The 16967-nt window shown below is 35.8% G+C and overlaps 2 protein-coding genes across 5 annotated transcripts; one reads left to right on the top strand and one right to left on the bottom strand.

Annotated features, from left to right (window-relative positions):
• Positions 1–1747: 1747 nt before the first annotated feature.
• Positions 1748–8042, bottom strand: LOC141592604 (thiamine phosphate phosphatase-like protein). Of its 2 annotated transcripts, none has more exons than XM_074413340.1 (5): positions 7612–8042; positions 6793–6914; positions 6473–6671; positions 2623–2889; positions 1748–2004 (listed from the first exon to the last, which is right to left on the bottom strand). In XM_074413340.1, exons 1-5 carry the CDS (start codon positions 7747–7749, stop codon positions 1999–2001), a joined length of 732 nt encoding a protein of 243 aa, XP_074269441.1. In that variant the 5' UTR covers positions 7750–8042; the 3' UTR covers positions 1748–1998. The 2 variants fall into 2 exon arrangements, with proteins under 2 accessions (XP_074269441.1, XP_074269442.1); XM_074413341.1 differs by lacking the exon at positions 1748–2004 and adding an exon at positions 2094–2251.
• Positions 8043–10244: 2202 nt separating this feature from the next.
• LOC141592605 (uncharacterized) lies at positions 10245–14954 on the top strand. 3 transcript variants are annotated; one of them, XM_074413342.1, is made up of 10 exons: positions 10245–10354; positions 12126–12263; positions 12412–12443; positions 12949–12996; positions 13093–13140; positions 13232–13273; positions 13359–13457; positions 14304–14392; positions 14490–14540; positions 14644–14954. In XM_074413342.1, exons 2-10 carry the CDS (start codon positions 12190–12192, stop codon positions 14677–14679), a joined length of 519 nt encoding a protein of 172 aa, XP_074269443.1. In that variant the 5' UTR covers positions 10245–10354; positions 12126–12189; the 3' UTR covers positions 14680–14954. The 3 variants fall into 3 exon arrangements, with proteins under 3 accessions (XP_074269443.1, XP_074269445.1, XP_074269444.1); XM_074413344.1 differs by having other exon boundaries at positions 13374–13457; XM_074413343.1 differs by having other exon boundaries at positions 13099–13140.
• The last annotated feature ends 2013 nt before the right edge of the window (positions 14955–16967 follow it).

Here is a 16967-nt window from a genome sequence, read left to right on the forward strand (position 1 = left end):
CTAGGAGTATTTAAGTAGGATATTATTTGACTCGTTTCTGAGCTCAAAAAGTGACAATTTTGTTCAATCACCTTTTTGAGAATTACGATTTTGAAAAAAAAAAGATTTGTCGAGTTTAGAACTCGCGATCAAGAGATATGATCATTCAAAGTTTATTCGGTAAAAAAAAACTCGTTTTAGGTTATTTAGACCCACAGACAACCAAACTTTATTTCAAATCGTAATTCTCGGAAAGATGATCGATTTGGAAAAAAAACGGCAGTTTCTAAACTCATAAACACGAGTTATGAGCTCTTAAAGTTTTCCGGTTAAAAAATTTGAGTATTTCATGCAAAATGTCACAACTCAGGAATACCCCGTAAATATTCCGTTTATATAAACCAATGATGAAACGTATGAGTTGTAATTAAATATATATACTCGTAGAAAGTAGAGTATATATATAAAGCAATGATGTAGCATATGAGTTGATAAATCTTCCTAATAATTTTGATAAATACAAAACATTAATATTGTAAGAAAAGAATAGAATGGGGTTGAAAGTAATAAGCATGATATGGATGAGCATGTCAATTGCACTACTGTTGGTGCGCACTGGGTAAATCCCGGGATACGTGAAAGGCGCTACTACTATCTTTTGTTGTAGTTTTTGTTTGTTTGTTTATTTGTACTTTTATTCCTTTGGTTGACATTTGTTTTAATAATTATTCGCATTTTTTTTGAAGGAGTTATTCGCATTATTTTAGTTTTTCTTGTACTTATTTACATTGTTTTATTAATTATATGTAGGGTTTTTTGTCAAAAACTACCTTATATTTAGGGGTACTTGTAAAAATACTACCTTATATTATTTTTCTTGTTTTAGACTACCTTTGTTTTCTCATTTTTTGGTTAATAACTACCTATGCCGAAAATATGGTAATATTTGGTCGATTTAGTGACATTAACCTATCTCATATGTCTTTGTTAACATCAAACAACAATGATCAATCACATTAAAACCACAATTTGACTTTAGCTAAGAAAAATTTTTGAATTTCACATTTCAATAATAACTACAAACATCTATTAAAGTTAAGCGTAAGTACATCATGACTTCCCAAAATCAGGCCTAAATAAGATTAAAACATAAAAGAGTCATGTGAGATAGGTTAAAGCCGCAAAACATACCAAATATGTCTTAACTCTTAGCGTAGGTAGTTATTGACCAAAAAATGAGAAAACAAAGGCAGTCTTAAACAAGAAAAATAATATAAGGTAGTATTTTTACAAATACCCCCAAATATAAGGTAGTTTTTGACAAAAAATCCTTATATGTATGTATTATTTTACATTCACAAAGGGTTAGAAACTTGGAATAGAAATAAATTTCTCAAGCAAATAGTTGGTAAGTCCTGAGATCAGGTAACTGGGTTCAAATCCCAGAAAACGAGTATTTCCACCAATTGAGCAATTCGACAAACTCAGTACTCAGTAAAGCACAAACAACTGCAGTCTGCAGTGTACAGGTATTCTTAAAACTGGTTAAACTCTGATGCTAGGACTCTTCACTCCACCCTACCATACCCATGGGGACATGATCCGACATAGAAACGGATCGGATATGGGGTCAGATACGACAGTTGCAGAACAGACTCTTCAATGAAAACGAAGATTTAACCATTTAGAAGAATACTACCCAATACATTTATATTAAAAGAGGTGGGAATGTGGTTTTGAAAACAGGGTGGTGAATGGGAAGTGAAAAGGGTGTTGAAATTTAACCATTTATATTAAAAGAATCATGAAATTTACAATCCAACATCGTTCCACATGTAGAAGAATACTACCCAATACATGAAATTTATAAGCAAATCTGGGAAATGAATCTTTTATTCGGTATCCTTGAAACTGCCCATCAAACAGCATTGCATATTATTGTCCTGATAGCATCTTTATCCTGTGCAGGCTGATAGCATTCCGTATTCCTGTCCTATGTGCAGTCAGATACACGCCGCATTAAGCCTGCATGTGTTGTGATTAAGCCAAATCAAATATCATCTTCAGGCTTCATTTTCATGTATTAGTCAGAGGTATCTATCTGCAACACTAACCATTTCCCAACTATTCAATGCATCTTGCTTATTTTTGTATTTGCACTTTCAGCTGTTCATTTAATGTCTCTACTTATTTTCTTCTCATACATTTTCTCTCGCGTGTGAGGCTGTGTGCAGTTTCTCTTCGGCATCACCAATTTGGTCCTGGGTTACCACTACAAATCGATAAAGATATTTACACCAACCAATATACCGGGACAACTAGCATTATTTCCAACTTGCCTCTTTCAGGCGTTCAGCTAATTTTATGATTTATGAACATGCTTCACTCAAACATTAAGCAATGCCACAAGCTTAATACTATGGACGAGATTTCTAATAAATACATGAGTAGTGACTACTAGTGAGTATTGTGTGAGACGGACACAAATAATTATGTAATCCTTTTGAACAATATGAGATCGTCTCATATATGTTTGGTGATGCATGAATTAACATCCTCAGAAACATGGAAAAAGAGCTCATTGTGCAACTAAATTTAATTTGAACAGCTGTTCGATAAATTAAATTGAGTGGAGGTACATACCAAATTGTCTCCTGACAACGTATTTATAAGGCGGAGAAGGGTGGAATTGAGCTCTTCACCGTTTCTCCAGTCATGGACCTCGGCCTTGATTAGAGAAGGATCACTGTTAATGCGATCCCACAAGGGATATTTTATCCGAGGCATGACATAATCACACTCACCAAGCTTCAAAGTAGGGCAGTAATCACCTCCCCCATCTCCCAGGTAAATGAATTTAGTCTTCCCATGTTCTTTGGAATCGGCTTGTATACGCTCGAGAATCATCCCCTAATCTCCACATCAAAAAAGAACTGTGAGCAGTTTTTACGATTTTTTTTTTTTTTTGAGGGAAGCAGCTTTTACAATTTTATTAATATCTGAAAGACAAGGAACAAAATAACAGGCAAAGAATACTGCTGCACCACACATAGTATTGGACTGCAAATCGAGTTTATTCCTGGAAAATTCCAAAATTAGAATGCTTCCTGAGACTAAAAAAAACATATGGAAATGACGGCTACTTTTATATTTTGACAAAGAGGGCAACATCATTTTCTTGACAATCAAGAACAGAGAGAGAGGCAAACAGAAAATAAGGTACACCTGTTTCTGGAGCAAGGGTGAGTAATTTTCAAACAAAAAGACTGCCACTTTAGTACAATGAACGACAATTTCGTTACCAACATCAGTCATCACCAAAGATCATAAAGACATTGTTATTAATGGAAAAAGGAGATAAAAGCCAAACTTAAACCAACCATAAAAGACATTTTTCACAGTACTTCTAGTCCTAAGGGTGTCTCTAACTCTATGTAGTTGCTGATGTATTTCCTATTTAACGAACCAATCAACGAAGTTCTTTCAAGGAGAAGTATAACTGTCTGAAGGTTCCCCATCTTTCGATAGGCCTAAGCACTCAAAAAACAGTCCTTAATACTCCCCCCATCCAACTCCAAATTACACACATGGTTACGGACGAATTATGACTTAAACCAACCATAAAAGTCATTCTTCACAGTACTTTTAATCCTTGGGGGATCTCCAACTCTAGGTAGTTGCTCATGTATTTCCTATTCAACTAGCCAATCATCAACGTTCTTTTAAGGTCTAGCATAGCTGTCGGAAGGCTCCCTATCTTTCAATAAGCCTAAGAACTCGAAAAACAACCCTTAATACTCCTCCCATCCAACTCCAAATTACAGACACAGATACACAGTCGAATTGTGATGTTTTAGTAGTTGTAACCCATATGCAGCCAAATAAGCCAAACACCATTTCATACATTATAAAAGCAGAACAGCAGAAATAACATCTTGGCTAAAGTAAGCTTTTTTTCCAAATCCGATATGAATTACGTCCGATCTGATATGCCATATACTCCTAATAGTGTGCCTCGTATGAATTTAAATAAGTACTATTACCGTATCACAGAAAACGTTCCGAACTGATTTGCAATTCACACGGAGTCGAACAAATACGGAAACCACGTATACGGTGCAGGCAAACTTATTACTTCAGTTCAATGGACAACCAAGTCTAGCTAGAACACCAATATTGAGCTAGACTTATTACTTCAGTTCAATGGACAACTGATTTGCAATATCAAACAGACCACCAATATTGAGGATCGACCTGACAAAGTTATCCAAATGAAGAGCACACCAAACTAAGTAGGTTATCCGTTATTATACAGACAATCAAGCCCCGAATCAAATGACATCCAAGTTTGGCTGGTCAGTGTTGCAAGAGTCCAAGATACCAATAATGTCCAAACTCTTCACTTCACCTCAAGTATCTACCTATCCAACACATGAAACAAATGTGGACTCTCAAACTACTCATTTCAAGACAACTAGTGAACTTACCTACTTGTACGCACTATAAATCTATAGCATCTTACCTACTTGTACGCACTTACCTACTTGTACGCACTATAAATCTATAGCATCTTCTCCTCAACAACCACAATCTTTAGTACCTATTCAACACAAGAAACTTACATTATCGTTGTGTCCATATGACTATACATAAAATGGGACACCCGAAAGCATATTCAATATCTTCTATTGAAGTAATCATTTCGCATACTTGATCCATGCCCAAGTCAAACCAATATATCCAAGTTTAGGAGCATCACAGACATCGTAATAGAATGACCGGCCTAATTCAAACAGAATGTTATTGTGACAAGGATAAATAAGCCATTCAAAATCCTCACCAGAGACTAGCTGCAAGATAAAACCCTCAAAAGCTCATAAAGTAATTTGCGCCACAATATCTAAAACTGAAGTATACATATACTTTCCAACCACTGATTCCATAGTATATCAAAAAATTACACCCACACTCTACTACTCTAGAATATTTACCTTCTTTCTAGGCACTACCCCTAGAAGTATCAAACCACATAGATAGATTTGTTTGGAATAGCGGAATTTTGGATCACATAAAATTTCACAAGCACTACCCCTAGGAGTAGGACTGGCGCTTCTCCGAGCTTTTTCGGGTAACAACAGGTAAAAGATAATTCAGTTTCAGGTGTCAAAGGAGGCCTGCTCCCTTTATTTGTTATGACTTTCCATAGGCAGTCAATCCATAAAATGATCAACTAATGCAGATTTCTATGAGCTGGGATTACCATTATGTGTGGTAAAGCATAAAGCAACAGTTTTTTCTCGCTCTCTTCATTCCAATATAACGTTATGTTTTAAAGGTACAATCACATATGGTTTGGTACGTGATAACTATCAAACCTTGCTGCACTGGTCATGCCTATATGATCAGGCTCCAATTTAGTGGCTTCACTTCATACACGTTTGTGATTATAGTTTGTGTTGTGCTTTCCGTTCTAGCCCCAACCTTGAGGACAATGGTGATTGAGAATGTGAATGACTATGGTGAGAATGGTGTGACAAGACATGATGAACATGTAAATTCTGAATATGAAAGCAAAAAAGAGAGATTAAGGGATAAGCAATTCTTCATTCATATATATCATTTTGGGCATGAACCAAGAAGAGCAATTTAGTGGAACAGGTTTTTCTGCTCCTGCGAATGAAGTTGAAAGTTGGTTCTTTATTTATGATTCAAATGAAAAGCAACGACAACCTATTCACTTTTCATCCAGGTGGATTAAAATACAGTCTCTCTAATATGAAGCCTCTGAAAAAGTGAAAATTAGATGCATGAAACTGAGGAAAGTAGCTGCAAGCTTAACCTCCAAGCATTATAATTTGAAACAAGGTACATTACTACAAAGGTCTGAATACTATGATGGGGTACTCTTGCTGTGATTATTTGGATCTTCAACCCTAGAGGGAATGATGAGTTAACGAATGAAAATTCTTAATCGGCTTACAAAAACGCAAGTTGAAGGCAAATGGCCATTTCATGCTGCTCCATTTACTCCTTCATCATTAGATGTCACAAACCTTGGAAATTGCTTTCACCCTTAAGGACAAGGGTGATTTGAAGAGGGTCGGATATAATACACATTAAATTAATGACATATAAGCTTAATTGTGTGTTTTGTTATTTCCCATGCTGTTCATAATTAACTATCTTCCCCTACTTCTCCTTTATAACTTGACACTAACCATTTGATGTAGGATATGCAGAATAATGGTAAATGAAACATCCACTACTTCACCCTTCATGGCGTTTGTCTATTTATAGTTTCCTTCCCCAAATCCGTTCCTTTTAACACATTGTAGTAATCCACTATCTAATTCAACCCTCGTAACGATTAGTCCCCTGGGAGACTGTCTCACATACATCAAGTTTCAAGTATAACAGTCTTCAAATAAAGCTATCATTAAATGCATTAATGGGTATAAAAATTCATAAACGAAGTGGGTTAAACTGGGGATACCTTGCACATGTTGGAAGGACAAAGAGAACACCCATGAGGAGACAATCTGAAATCATGATACGGAAGAATCTTAAGCCTGCCATCATCGATATAAGTTGGATTGGTTACAATTTCCGTGAAGAAGTCTAATAATCCGTGGTGTTTTAGTATTGTCTCAATATAAAACTGGTTTGCATCGCTCACTACTCTTAACTCGCACCTGATTACACAGATCAATAACGCCAACTTTAGAACTGACTATTGGCACAAAAGAGTAAAGACCAAAAGCCTTCAAAACACAAATGAAAGCAACAAGAATACCATCTTTCAAAGTACTCTACCCCATAGAATGCGCCGATTTAATAGCTGAAATAATCTGTGGATCCAGTGGCATCTGCTTCAAACACTCTCCGATATCTTCAACTGTTTTTCCTTGTACATGGAGTTCCTCCATCATCTTATTCTATAAAAGAAAAAAAGTATACAAATTTGATCATTCTTAATTCCGACCATAAGAAATCATACATGTTAACGAGGATGGAGTGTTCCACATTCTTCTTAGCACAGAGAATCAAAACCCGACAATGGCAGTAGCAATTGATGACAATGGTCAATGAATAAATCAAATACACAATAATTAACAACTTCCACTCCATTTTAGCAAATTCACCTGTTTAATCAGCTATCATCGATATTGTACACTACTACCGTCACAAGACTGTATCGAACCTACAGATGTTCAGAGACTCAACAAATTTGTAAGAAATTAAAACATGTCTTCATTTCTTAAAGCTCTTAGTCTAACTCAATCCAGATATTTTGGTCAACTTTCTCCCTACATTTTTCTTTGCATTTTTTTTTCTCAACCTTGTAATTCTCCATTAAAGCTAATATAAATCAATCATTCATCCAAATACTATTCTTGTTCTTGGGAATTCCTATGATCGATTTCCCTTTACTATTCTACTTCCGGGTGAATCCCTGAGGATCATTACAATTTACAAATAACATACGAGACGGTTTTACACGTAAGATCAATGCATTAAACAACTCTTCCAGTTTGATATAGTATTTTAATCAAATGTAAACAAATGAACGGAGGGAGTTGAAGAATAATTATACAGTAAACAATGAAGAAATAGAAAAAGATGAGAACAAACCATGAGAGAATTCCAAGGTAAAATGGGAAAGTAATGATCGAATAAAAGAGTGAGACCCATTTGAGTAATCACCCAATTATCACTATCACCGTCAATTATAGTCCGATCAAAATCGAATATCACCATTATTGAAGCCATTTTTTTATTGGATTTTCCGGTGTCCCAGATAAACAGTTTGATCGTTTTAGCTTAAAGATCACCGATCACCGATCACCGATCACCTAATTATTTTTAGCAGTCAACATAATACGCAAAGACTTGGCGGTTAAGGAGCAGGTTCAGCAAGGCTGGCAGCTGGCAGAGTTAATGACTTGCACGACCAACCGGGTGGGTTGGGCGAGGTAATCCTTGTTGAAAAATTCTCTCGTCCTCCGAGAGGACGGTACTATTAAAAAGAATATTATAATAGCTTAAGTGTAAGGAGTACCGTCGTCTGAAGGACACAAGAATTTCATCCTTATTATATGGACATCTAATAATCTTTCTGTTTTTCTATGACTTGTTTTTTCGACACATATGACTATCTTTTTTTTTTTTTTTTTTTTTTTTTTTTTTTTTTTAGGGAAACCCGCAGCCATTATTTTAGGTGCGTATTGGTTAAACCCTCGCATATACGTGATAGCCTGCAAACCAGATAAACCGCTATATATGACTTTAATATTTATTAAATTATATTTGTCCATAAATTAAAAATATGATACCATTAAATTTTTATGAAAAGATAGTTCATTTGAGTGTGTTTTCCATAATACTCCCTCCATTATATTTTTATTGTTATATTCTCTAAAATTTATCCCATTTTTGTATGATAAATTAGTAAATTACCACTATTAACCCTAAGTTTTTAACTACCATTCACCCTATTAAAATTGTATTGTAATTGTATGTCACTATTATTCTGAATTAAAGATGTAGAGTAGTAATTTTATCTTATTTGTTAAATCCTTCCCAATAAAGAAAGAGAGTGAGATGGAGGGAGTATTTATTTATACTCATATATATCGAGATATATTATCAAATCGAAAATTTAAATGTCTCAAAATATTAAAAAGAAAACGGAGTAAGTTTTTCTAACATGTACTTGGTGCACATGATGATTATTTCACAAATTATGGTAAATATAAGTTTCAATTATAATTTAGGGAAATTCCCACTTGTACCCCTCTGGTATGAGCTAATCCCACTTGTACTCCTACTTTTCAGGAAAGCCCACTTGTACCCTTCAACTTCCTAGTTATTCTCACATATACCCCTTAAGTATAGTAAATGATGAATATTAAGGATGAAGTGTGGTAAAAGGTAAAAGATGAACGTTGAAGATGAAGTGGAGGCATATAAAAATGAATTTGGAGGGAAAAACGATGTTTGTTGGAGAGAAAACAAATATTTCAATTAAAGTATCATATTGTTTACATAGCCCTTAACATCATACGTAAGGGTACTTAACACTTCTTCCCCGCTTCATAATGACAAGCGAGAATTCACTTAACGTCTTAGTTGTTGGTGCTTAGTATTATGATGTTGGAGTGTGAACTTTCCTTAAAAGTAAAGTGCAAGTGAGACTAGTCATCTTGAGGGGTATAAGTGAGAATAACTAGTAAATTGAAGGGTATAAGTGGGCTTTCCTGAAAAGTAGGGGTACAAGTGGGATTAGCCCATAGCAGAGGGGTACAAGTGGAAATTTTCCTATAATTTATCATGATATATTCTCAACAATCTTATCTATATAAATTCAGAAGACAATACTCATTGTACAGCGCGCCACGTCATAAATGCATTTTCTTTCTTCTTTTTTCCGGAAAATTCAGGTTATGGTGGGACCTATGAGTGTGCAACGTATTTAATTATTAAGATATCCGTCTTTTCAAACATGCGATAAATTCCGTCTCGCAACAAATTATATAAAATCTTCTTATGGAATACTTCTTCGAATTAATATTATGATAAAATTTTATACATTCTGTGTAAAGAAAATGCATAACATTTACGCAGAATTAATTACAAATACGAGTAAATGTGATTAAATTACATAATTTTTAAAACAAAATTACACAATAAAATTACATAATTTCAGGAAGGAATTACAGTTATATACGGGATCGAACATACAACGGAAATGAATTACAAAAATAAATTACACGTATTTTTGTTAATATTATTGTACCACAAAATCATAACATAATTTTTTAAAAGTACAGGGTACAATTTTTTTTTTTCAAAAAACAATAATAACGGCATATGTACTTGGAATATAAAACTCGGCACCTGAACTATCAGCCGCGCACACCGAAATTGGTAGGTGACAATGATAGGTACAATAGAAATGCAAAAACAAATATACATAAAAAAAACATTAATTTTGGCGAAATAATACATACCCGTGCATTTTTTGCGGGTTTAAAACTAGTATTTCCCTAATTAGCTTACTAAAATATGTCATTTAGAAAATCCGATTATTATTAATCTTCTCTAGACAACTTGTCTCGATCCGACCCGATTCGGTCTTTGAGAGTCAAAGACCCATGACCCGAATTGTCCCATTGTTTTTGCCAAGACCCAACCCATATTCTGACCCAATTCAGGACCCGACTCGTCCGACCCATTTGACGGGTCTATAATCTCAAATGAAGTCCACGGAAAAAGGAACTTTGGGCGTTCTCGGTGTCACAAAAACTCCAAACAAGAATAGCGAGTTAGCGACCCAACTCCCAAGCGTCCGTCGCAGCAGCAAGCAAGCAAAGCGGTAACTTCCTCAATATTCATAGGTTTCTGTTGCTATTTTGCTACCCAAATTGTTGAATAATATCTAAATCTACTGCAATTTCTGTTGCTGCTAGCTTATACTCTTTAGGTTTTACGGTATTTCTAATTGATTCATTGATTGATTATTTATGCCCGGAAGATTTACAAGTATTAGTATTCCTCAATACTTACTTAATAGTATTTGTTCACTAAATTGATTACGCTTCGTTTAATTGTGAAATACTCCAGCAGTGATTCATTCTAGTTCTCGATGCAATTTTCATCTTGGTCATTCGGAAACTCCCTCTTTGTGTTGCTAACACAATGCTGTTGTTGTTGTTGTTGTTGGCTGATTGATAATCGTCATGGTTTAGGAAATAAAGTGTTATATTTGCTTAATTGTCTTTGAGTCTAAAGGGACGGATTTTGGTAATGATATTGGTTATTTCGAGCTGTATGACGAGATAGATATTTGCTGAAAACCTTAATTTTCTTGTATAAAATTAATTGTCAAAGCGGTCATTTAAGATAAAGAAAATCAAAGCTTCGTCTAGTTAGTAATGGCTCTGGTTTCGTTCTTCTTTTTAAAGTACGGTGAAGATGTAATCAGTTCATAGGCCAAACGATCTTTCATCAACATTGCATATTGTTTGCATTACATTGGACTAAAGCGTTGCATCTGAACTTGCCTTCGCATTTATTTATAGTATCAAATATTTATGGAAGTCTAGTCTAGAAGTATTCTTCTCCAATGCGGCTCAATGGTTAAACTTGGGAATTGTTGTATTGAATGTGTAGAGATGGCCACATGGGTGGCCTGGGAGTTTTGTTAGGGATAGGGATGCAATTTTCGTAGGCAATTTTTCAAGGATTTGATTACCATTTATGGCACTAATTTCCAGCTTTGGGAGGCTTTGTTCACCATTCAAGGGACGTAGAGAAATTTTAAGCTTGGCCTACCACCCACAAACTGATGGTTAGGTAAAGGTTAATAGGTGCTTAGATACCTATTTGAGGTGTATGTGCCACGAAAAGCCTAAGGATTGGAGTTTATGGTTGGCCTTAGCAGAATTTTCGTACAATACTCATTTTATTCCTCCATTCTGGATTTCTGGCAACTCCATATCAGATTGTCTTTAATCAGCCCCCTCCACTTCATTTGCCATATTTTGAGGAGTCCTTTGTTGAGGCAGTAGATAGATCGATGCAAAACCAAGAGGATATGATAAAAACACTCAAGTATCATCTGGTGGGAGCACAGAGTATGATGAAATCATATGCTGGTAAAAGGAGGTCCGGTAGGGTCTTTAAGGTTGGTGATTGGGTTTGGCTTAGTTGGGAACTATTGCTTAATGGCTAGTTTAGTGTCAGTATGCCAGTTTGAATTTTGCTCGAATTGCTTTATGTGAGTTTATGTTGGGAATTTATATTATTTTTATTGACTGTTTAAATTTCCTATCTGTTTCCTTTTTATTTTCTGTTTTGTGGTTATATATTCTCTTTCGTTCAAAAAATTCAACTGTCTGTGTTTCGAGCAGCTATTTTGGTCCGGATAGGTTCTGGGCCAGCTGTAACTAGTTTGTGTTTGGACACGTGAACACTCCACGCATACTTATCAGAGTTTTGCAATAATTTTGCCATGAGAAACTTTTGCTATAATTGCTTGAGTGGGGTTTGGTGCAAGAGTATGATAAGTTTTACTTGTATAAGACTAGTTGTGATGGCTGTTATGGTTAGTTGATTAGAGTATTGATGACTCTTTTGTTGTGCAGCTACTGAAGTTTTAGCATTTGCTTCCATACTAAGGAGAAGTTGTACTTTTGGGCAAAAGGAAATATGGGTCCTCAGCAATGTTTGGTCTGCAGCGAAGCTAAGTCTAAGTACAAGTGTCCAACTTGTGTTATACCTTAGTAAGCTCACATTTATATTTCTTTACTGTTATAAGTTCTTACATTACCCACCTGTCGTAAGTTTAACTAGGTTTATCTTTCTTAAGTGTTTCCTTTTTTTGAACTCCCTTATGCTTGGTATTTGCTAACTACATATTCTTGATTGCAGTTGCTCCCTTGCCTGCTTCAAGAAGCATAAAGGTATACTACTGTACTTTTATTGGTCGTTGTTTCGTTTTTGGATATTTTTGCTTCTCTGTTGTAAACCTCATGGGAGGACTGTGCCTTTGTAACTTCATAATCTAGTCACGGTCACTATGATTAGCTAATTGACAAAGATGAAAACCTGATACTTATATTTAAAGCCACAACTACCAATCGTTGGTTGGCGCAGTGGTAGCATGGGGCTGCGCTTGGTAGGGAGGTCATGGATCGATCCCCACAACTGCGATTGGGAGGGGTTTAAATACCGTAATCCTTGGACACGCCCGAAATCCGGATTAGTCGGCCCAATGTGGTTCGGATTACCGGATGGTTTAGACCAAAAAAAAAAAAAAAAAAAAAAAAAAAATATTTAAAGCCACAACTGCAGACATATTCACAGTCACAGTATACAGTAGCCAAGAAATCCAAGTGATGCTCTTTTGTTTATTTGTATAATCTTTGTTTAGACAGGAGGTAACATGAGTTAATATTTTATTGGCAGAAACTCCGTGTGTTAAGCCTAATTCAGTGTTGTCTGATGAAGAACCAAGTAATAATCTGTACTCTTTTATCATTATTTGATTTCATGTTATTATTTGGTTATTATGGTGGTGAACATTGCTAATGACCGGTTCTTTGTTTGTAGAGGCAGAAGATAGTTCTGCCAAACTGGTATCCAGGGATGAAGAACCAGGCAAGAAGCTTTAGTTTTATACTTTATAGTATCTCATTTCTATCTTTTTGGTTTGTATTGCTAATGCTAGATATTTTATTCATCTTTACAGGAATTTCTTGTGACGCATCTGTATCTTGTGATGAAAAACCAAGTAAGACTTGATTAGCGAGTTTCGGTTGTTGACAGTGAACTGATTTAATGATGAAGGTTTACTGATACAAGTACCGGGTATCCAGCGTTTGTGTCTACAGTTTTGCCTGAACCAATTACGAAAGGACCAATTTATGTTGATGAAGAATGTGAGGTCCTGGAAAGGAGTCAACTTGAATCTATAGGTATGGGGATTTAAACATTGAAACATGTATTGCTTGAATATAAAATATCGGGTAAGATATTCAAATTGCAACTTTCTCTTCAACTAATATGCGGTAATATACTGTAAGAAACAATGAGACTTTTGATAACTATGCAGATTACCAGGTTTTGTTTTTTACTTTGCGTGAAAGGAGGTATAAGGCTGGTACACTAAAAGGGGGGAGGGGGATTTGAACTTGCGCTTTTAAGTGCACAATACCTCAGTTTCTACTATTTATTTGGCCAAGACCTTATTTTTATGCAACCAAGAAACTTAGGAAGCTTCACGAACACACAATCATGAGATACTTTTTTCACCTTGAATAAAAGGAGGTTTAACTGCTTTTGATTGTGCAGTGCTAATATTGTTGATTACTTGATGGTTCTCACAAAAGTCAGTTATTACTATTTCCATGGCTCTACCAATCACATTGTCCTCGTATGCTTGTTAATCAATTTTGACTACTCGTTGCTCTTAAAATACACTCCGTCTGTATTTAATTTCTTCCTACTTCTCAAATTATGTTGGGGGGAAATTTGAGAAGTGGGAAGAAAATAAAATACATAGGTAGTATGTTAAGTTAATATGTGAAATTTGTGATGATTGATATATATCTAGAGAAATAATTTAATATAGTTGCTAATAAAAATTTGTATATATCGTATTTGTCAAAATCGACATAATTTGACAACTACAGTCTAATGATGTTATGAATTTGTATATATCGTTTTTATATCCAACATAATGTTATGAACTCTTTAACACGCACGTTGTTTACAAATTCATTGTTTTATCCTTTATTCTGACTTGTTTTGTTTTGCTTTAGCTGCTTCATCCGAAATCAAAGATGCTCTGAAAGATGAATACCTTCGTAATCTAGTCAGGAACATAGATAATGCCCAGGACCCTAAAGAGGTGTGCTTAACGATGTACCTTCTTCCTTTAAAATCACATTTAAAACATTTCGCATTGTTAAATTGCCTTAGCTAATGTTTTTTTATTGGCATGTCAGGAGCTTGAAAAGGCAATGGGTTTGAATGTGTTCCGCATATTTTCTGATAAGGTATGTTTGGAACTGCCTATACCTTACAAATATTGGAGTTATCATTTATACCTCATTTTGAGGATTTTTGTCCTTCGACTGACTCATTTATGATGGTTTTCAGGTGTTACTGGCTGCAAATTCCGCGGAAACAATGTAGATGCATCTTTCTTGTGAAGAATAGTAACCAAGTCTCAGATATTGGGCGAGAAGTTGAACAGGATGGTTTGTCTCATGTTTAGAGTATAAGAATATTCGCTGAGCATGTTTGGTTCTCTTTTGTTAGGTATGTGATTGATGATTTTTGCTCATTTGATCATGTTCGTAGGAGTTATTTACCATCCCTAATTGAGTTGGGTGTTTGTAATATGACAGCTTCCACCAATATTTGTTACAACTTTTTTGAAATGATGAATATGAAAATTATTGTTTTAGTATATGGTACTCCCTTTCTATCCATAGGATAGTCGATAGATAGCGTTTGCAAATGGCACAAATATTAGCGTTTGCAAATGGCACGAATATTAGTGATACCCCTCCTCTCACCTAGCCCATAAACACAACCCTTACATCACCCATTCACCCACCCCATCACCTGAAAGCTGAAACCCCACCCTCCTACTTCACCCTTTCACCCAGCCCATCACCCAAATCCCAATCTCACTATAAAAACCGCAGCCGGCGTCCTTGGATCTCTCCCCCCACCAATGGCGTGTCACCCCTTCCCCACCTCTATATAATTACCCCACTAATTTTATTGATGGTTCTCAAATGTTGCATCCAAGACACTACACCACACCGGAAATGTCTGGCTATATCATAGCTGTGAAGTGACAGATGTGATGGCCGGTTTTCCTGGTAACTTTGAAGGAGAACTAGGTAGACGTGCCGGTTGTTGAGGACCTTAAGGCTGATTGTTTTTCCGGTGAAGTTGATAATTTACATGATTTGGAGAATTAAAAAAGCACTCTTAGACGTTTTTTTTTTTTTTTTTTTTTTTTTTTTGTGAATGCAAGTTAAGATCATGAAGTTAAGTAGTTCACCAGAATTAATAGTGTACTCCATACTAGATCCTATTCTAGTCACTCCCGATATATTGGTCGTTTTGCATTATGATAAGCAAACAGAGTTATGTTCAGATTTTTTATCAGTTTGCAGTTTTATTATGATGTAACGCACATTACTACAAAGGAGCGACCCCAAACCGCATTGGTATACGTCAATAACACCAAGGGAGGCTGAACCAAGGTTAAATGAAGATCTGAAAGCAAGCTCCCGAGTTTGGCCTTTGGTTAGTAGTAATGATGGTTTGGACAAACTGACTTGATAGGATGACTACAACCGAGTGAAACTACGTCAGGTTGGTGATGGTGGTGGTTATACTGCCTCATTTTTGTGAGCTTACTGCCTCCTAAACTAAACTACTGTTGTGGCTGATGGGTAGATCAGTCTCATTTAAATTGATAAAAATGATGTCTATACCGCTGCTGATATATATGGAACAATCTTTAACATGAACCAAATGACCGGCTTTTCAGTGGAATTCGTTCCTTAGGTCTCCCTGATTGTTTTCACACCCGATTTGGGCTACCTGAGATTTTCATTCTACAATAGGTCTTGGTATAGACGGGTGGAGCGAATAAACGGGTAAAGACCTCTAATAAAATGGGTAGGGGGGACAAGGTGGGACACCCCCATGTGCTTCCCACTTTATGGCAAATGGGTATTTTGTGAGAGGAAATGGTATCCGTCTATACGTATAGACGGATAGTGTCCGTCTATAATGAGAATTTGTGTTCATTCTATTGTCTGAGTGGCCAATATCGTGGCATGATAGGTGTGTACATGCATGATCTGTCGAGGTAAGCATGGCTATCCAGCAGTGTTTAATGCAATTTTCTTGGCCTGGTTAAAGTAACATTTATGTCCATTGCTGCTCGGGATGGTAGTCACCATGTTCATGACACCATTGTTGTCGTCGACATTTTGCTCAGCGTGAAAAACGTGAGATTTATGGTGATATTGTGACCGAGGATAACTTCAGATTGTAGAATTGTCGTTTTTAGTACTCAGACTTAGGTTGTTGGTCTTAGAACTTGACGCGACAAATCCTCTCGTTATGCGAATTGCAGCATGTTGGCATCCTCACAACTGAAAGCATGAAAGCATTCATCTTATGCTATACCAGACTCTGGCCAACAGCTATTTGCTTCATTTTCTGGACTAATAAATGAAGCTGGTTGCGGCACTAGGGTTAACACTAGGCAATTGGTGATTTCGTTTGGATTTCCCAGTTTCCATTGTCATTTTGGTACTTGTTTCGTTTTTATCAACGGCTCAATATATAAAATATGTTACAGTTTTGGCAGATTTTTATTGATCTGTAATTCAGTGAAGATGAAGATCATGAACATATTTTACCTTCTGCAATTGGAAAGGAGTATTTGT

Source organism: Silene latifolia, chromosome 7 (genome assembly GCF_048544455.1).
Source record: "Silene latifolia isolate original U9 population chromosome 7, ASM4854445v1, whole genome shotgun sequence".
Classification (NCBI taxonomy): domain Eukaryota; kingdom Viridiplantae; phylum Streptophyta; class Magnoliopsida; order Caryophyllales; family Caryophyllaceae; genus Silene; species Silene latifolia.

Excerpts from the sequence above, each read along its gene's own strand:
- LOC141592605 (XM_074413342.1), top strand. The coding sequence starts at position 12,190 with ATGGGTCCTCAGCAATGTTTGGTCTGCAGCGAAGCTAAGTCTAAGTAC. Across the intron at positions 12,997-13,092 it reads GTTGTCTGATGAAGAACCAA|AGGCAGAAGATAGTTCTGCC; the intron begins GTAATAATCTGT and ends CTTTGTTTGTAG. Across the intron at positions 13,274-13,358 it reads ATCTTGTGATGAAAAACCAA|CGTTTGTGTCTACAGTTTTG; the intron begins GTAAGACTTGAT and ends CCGGGTATCCAG.
- LOC141592604 (XM_074413340.1), bottom strand. The coding sequence starts at position 7,749 with ATGGCTTCAATAATGGTGATATTCGATTTTGATCGGACTATAATTGAC. Across the intron at positions 6,672-6,792 it reads AAATCGGCGCATTCTATGGG|GTGCGAGTTAAGAGTAGTGA; the intron begins GTAGAGTACTTT and ends CTGTGTAATCAG. Across the intron at positions 2,890-6,472 it reads GTCCTTCCAACATGTGCAAG|GGGATGATTCTCGAGCGTAT; the intron begins GTATCCCCAGTT and ends TGTGGAGATTAG.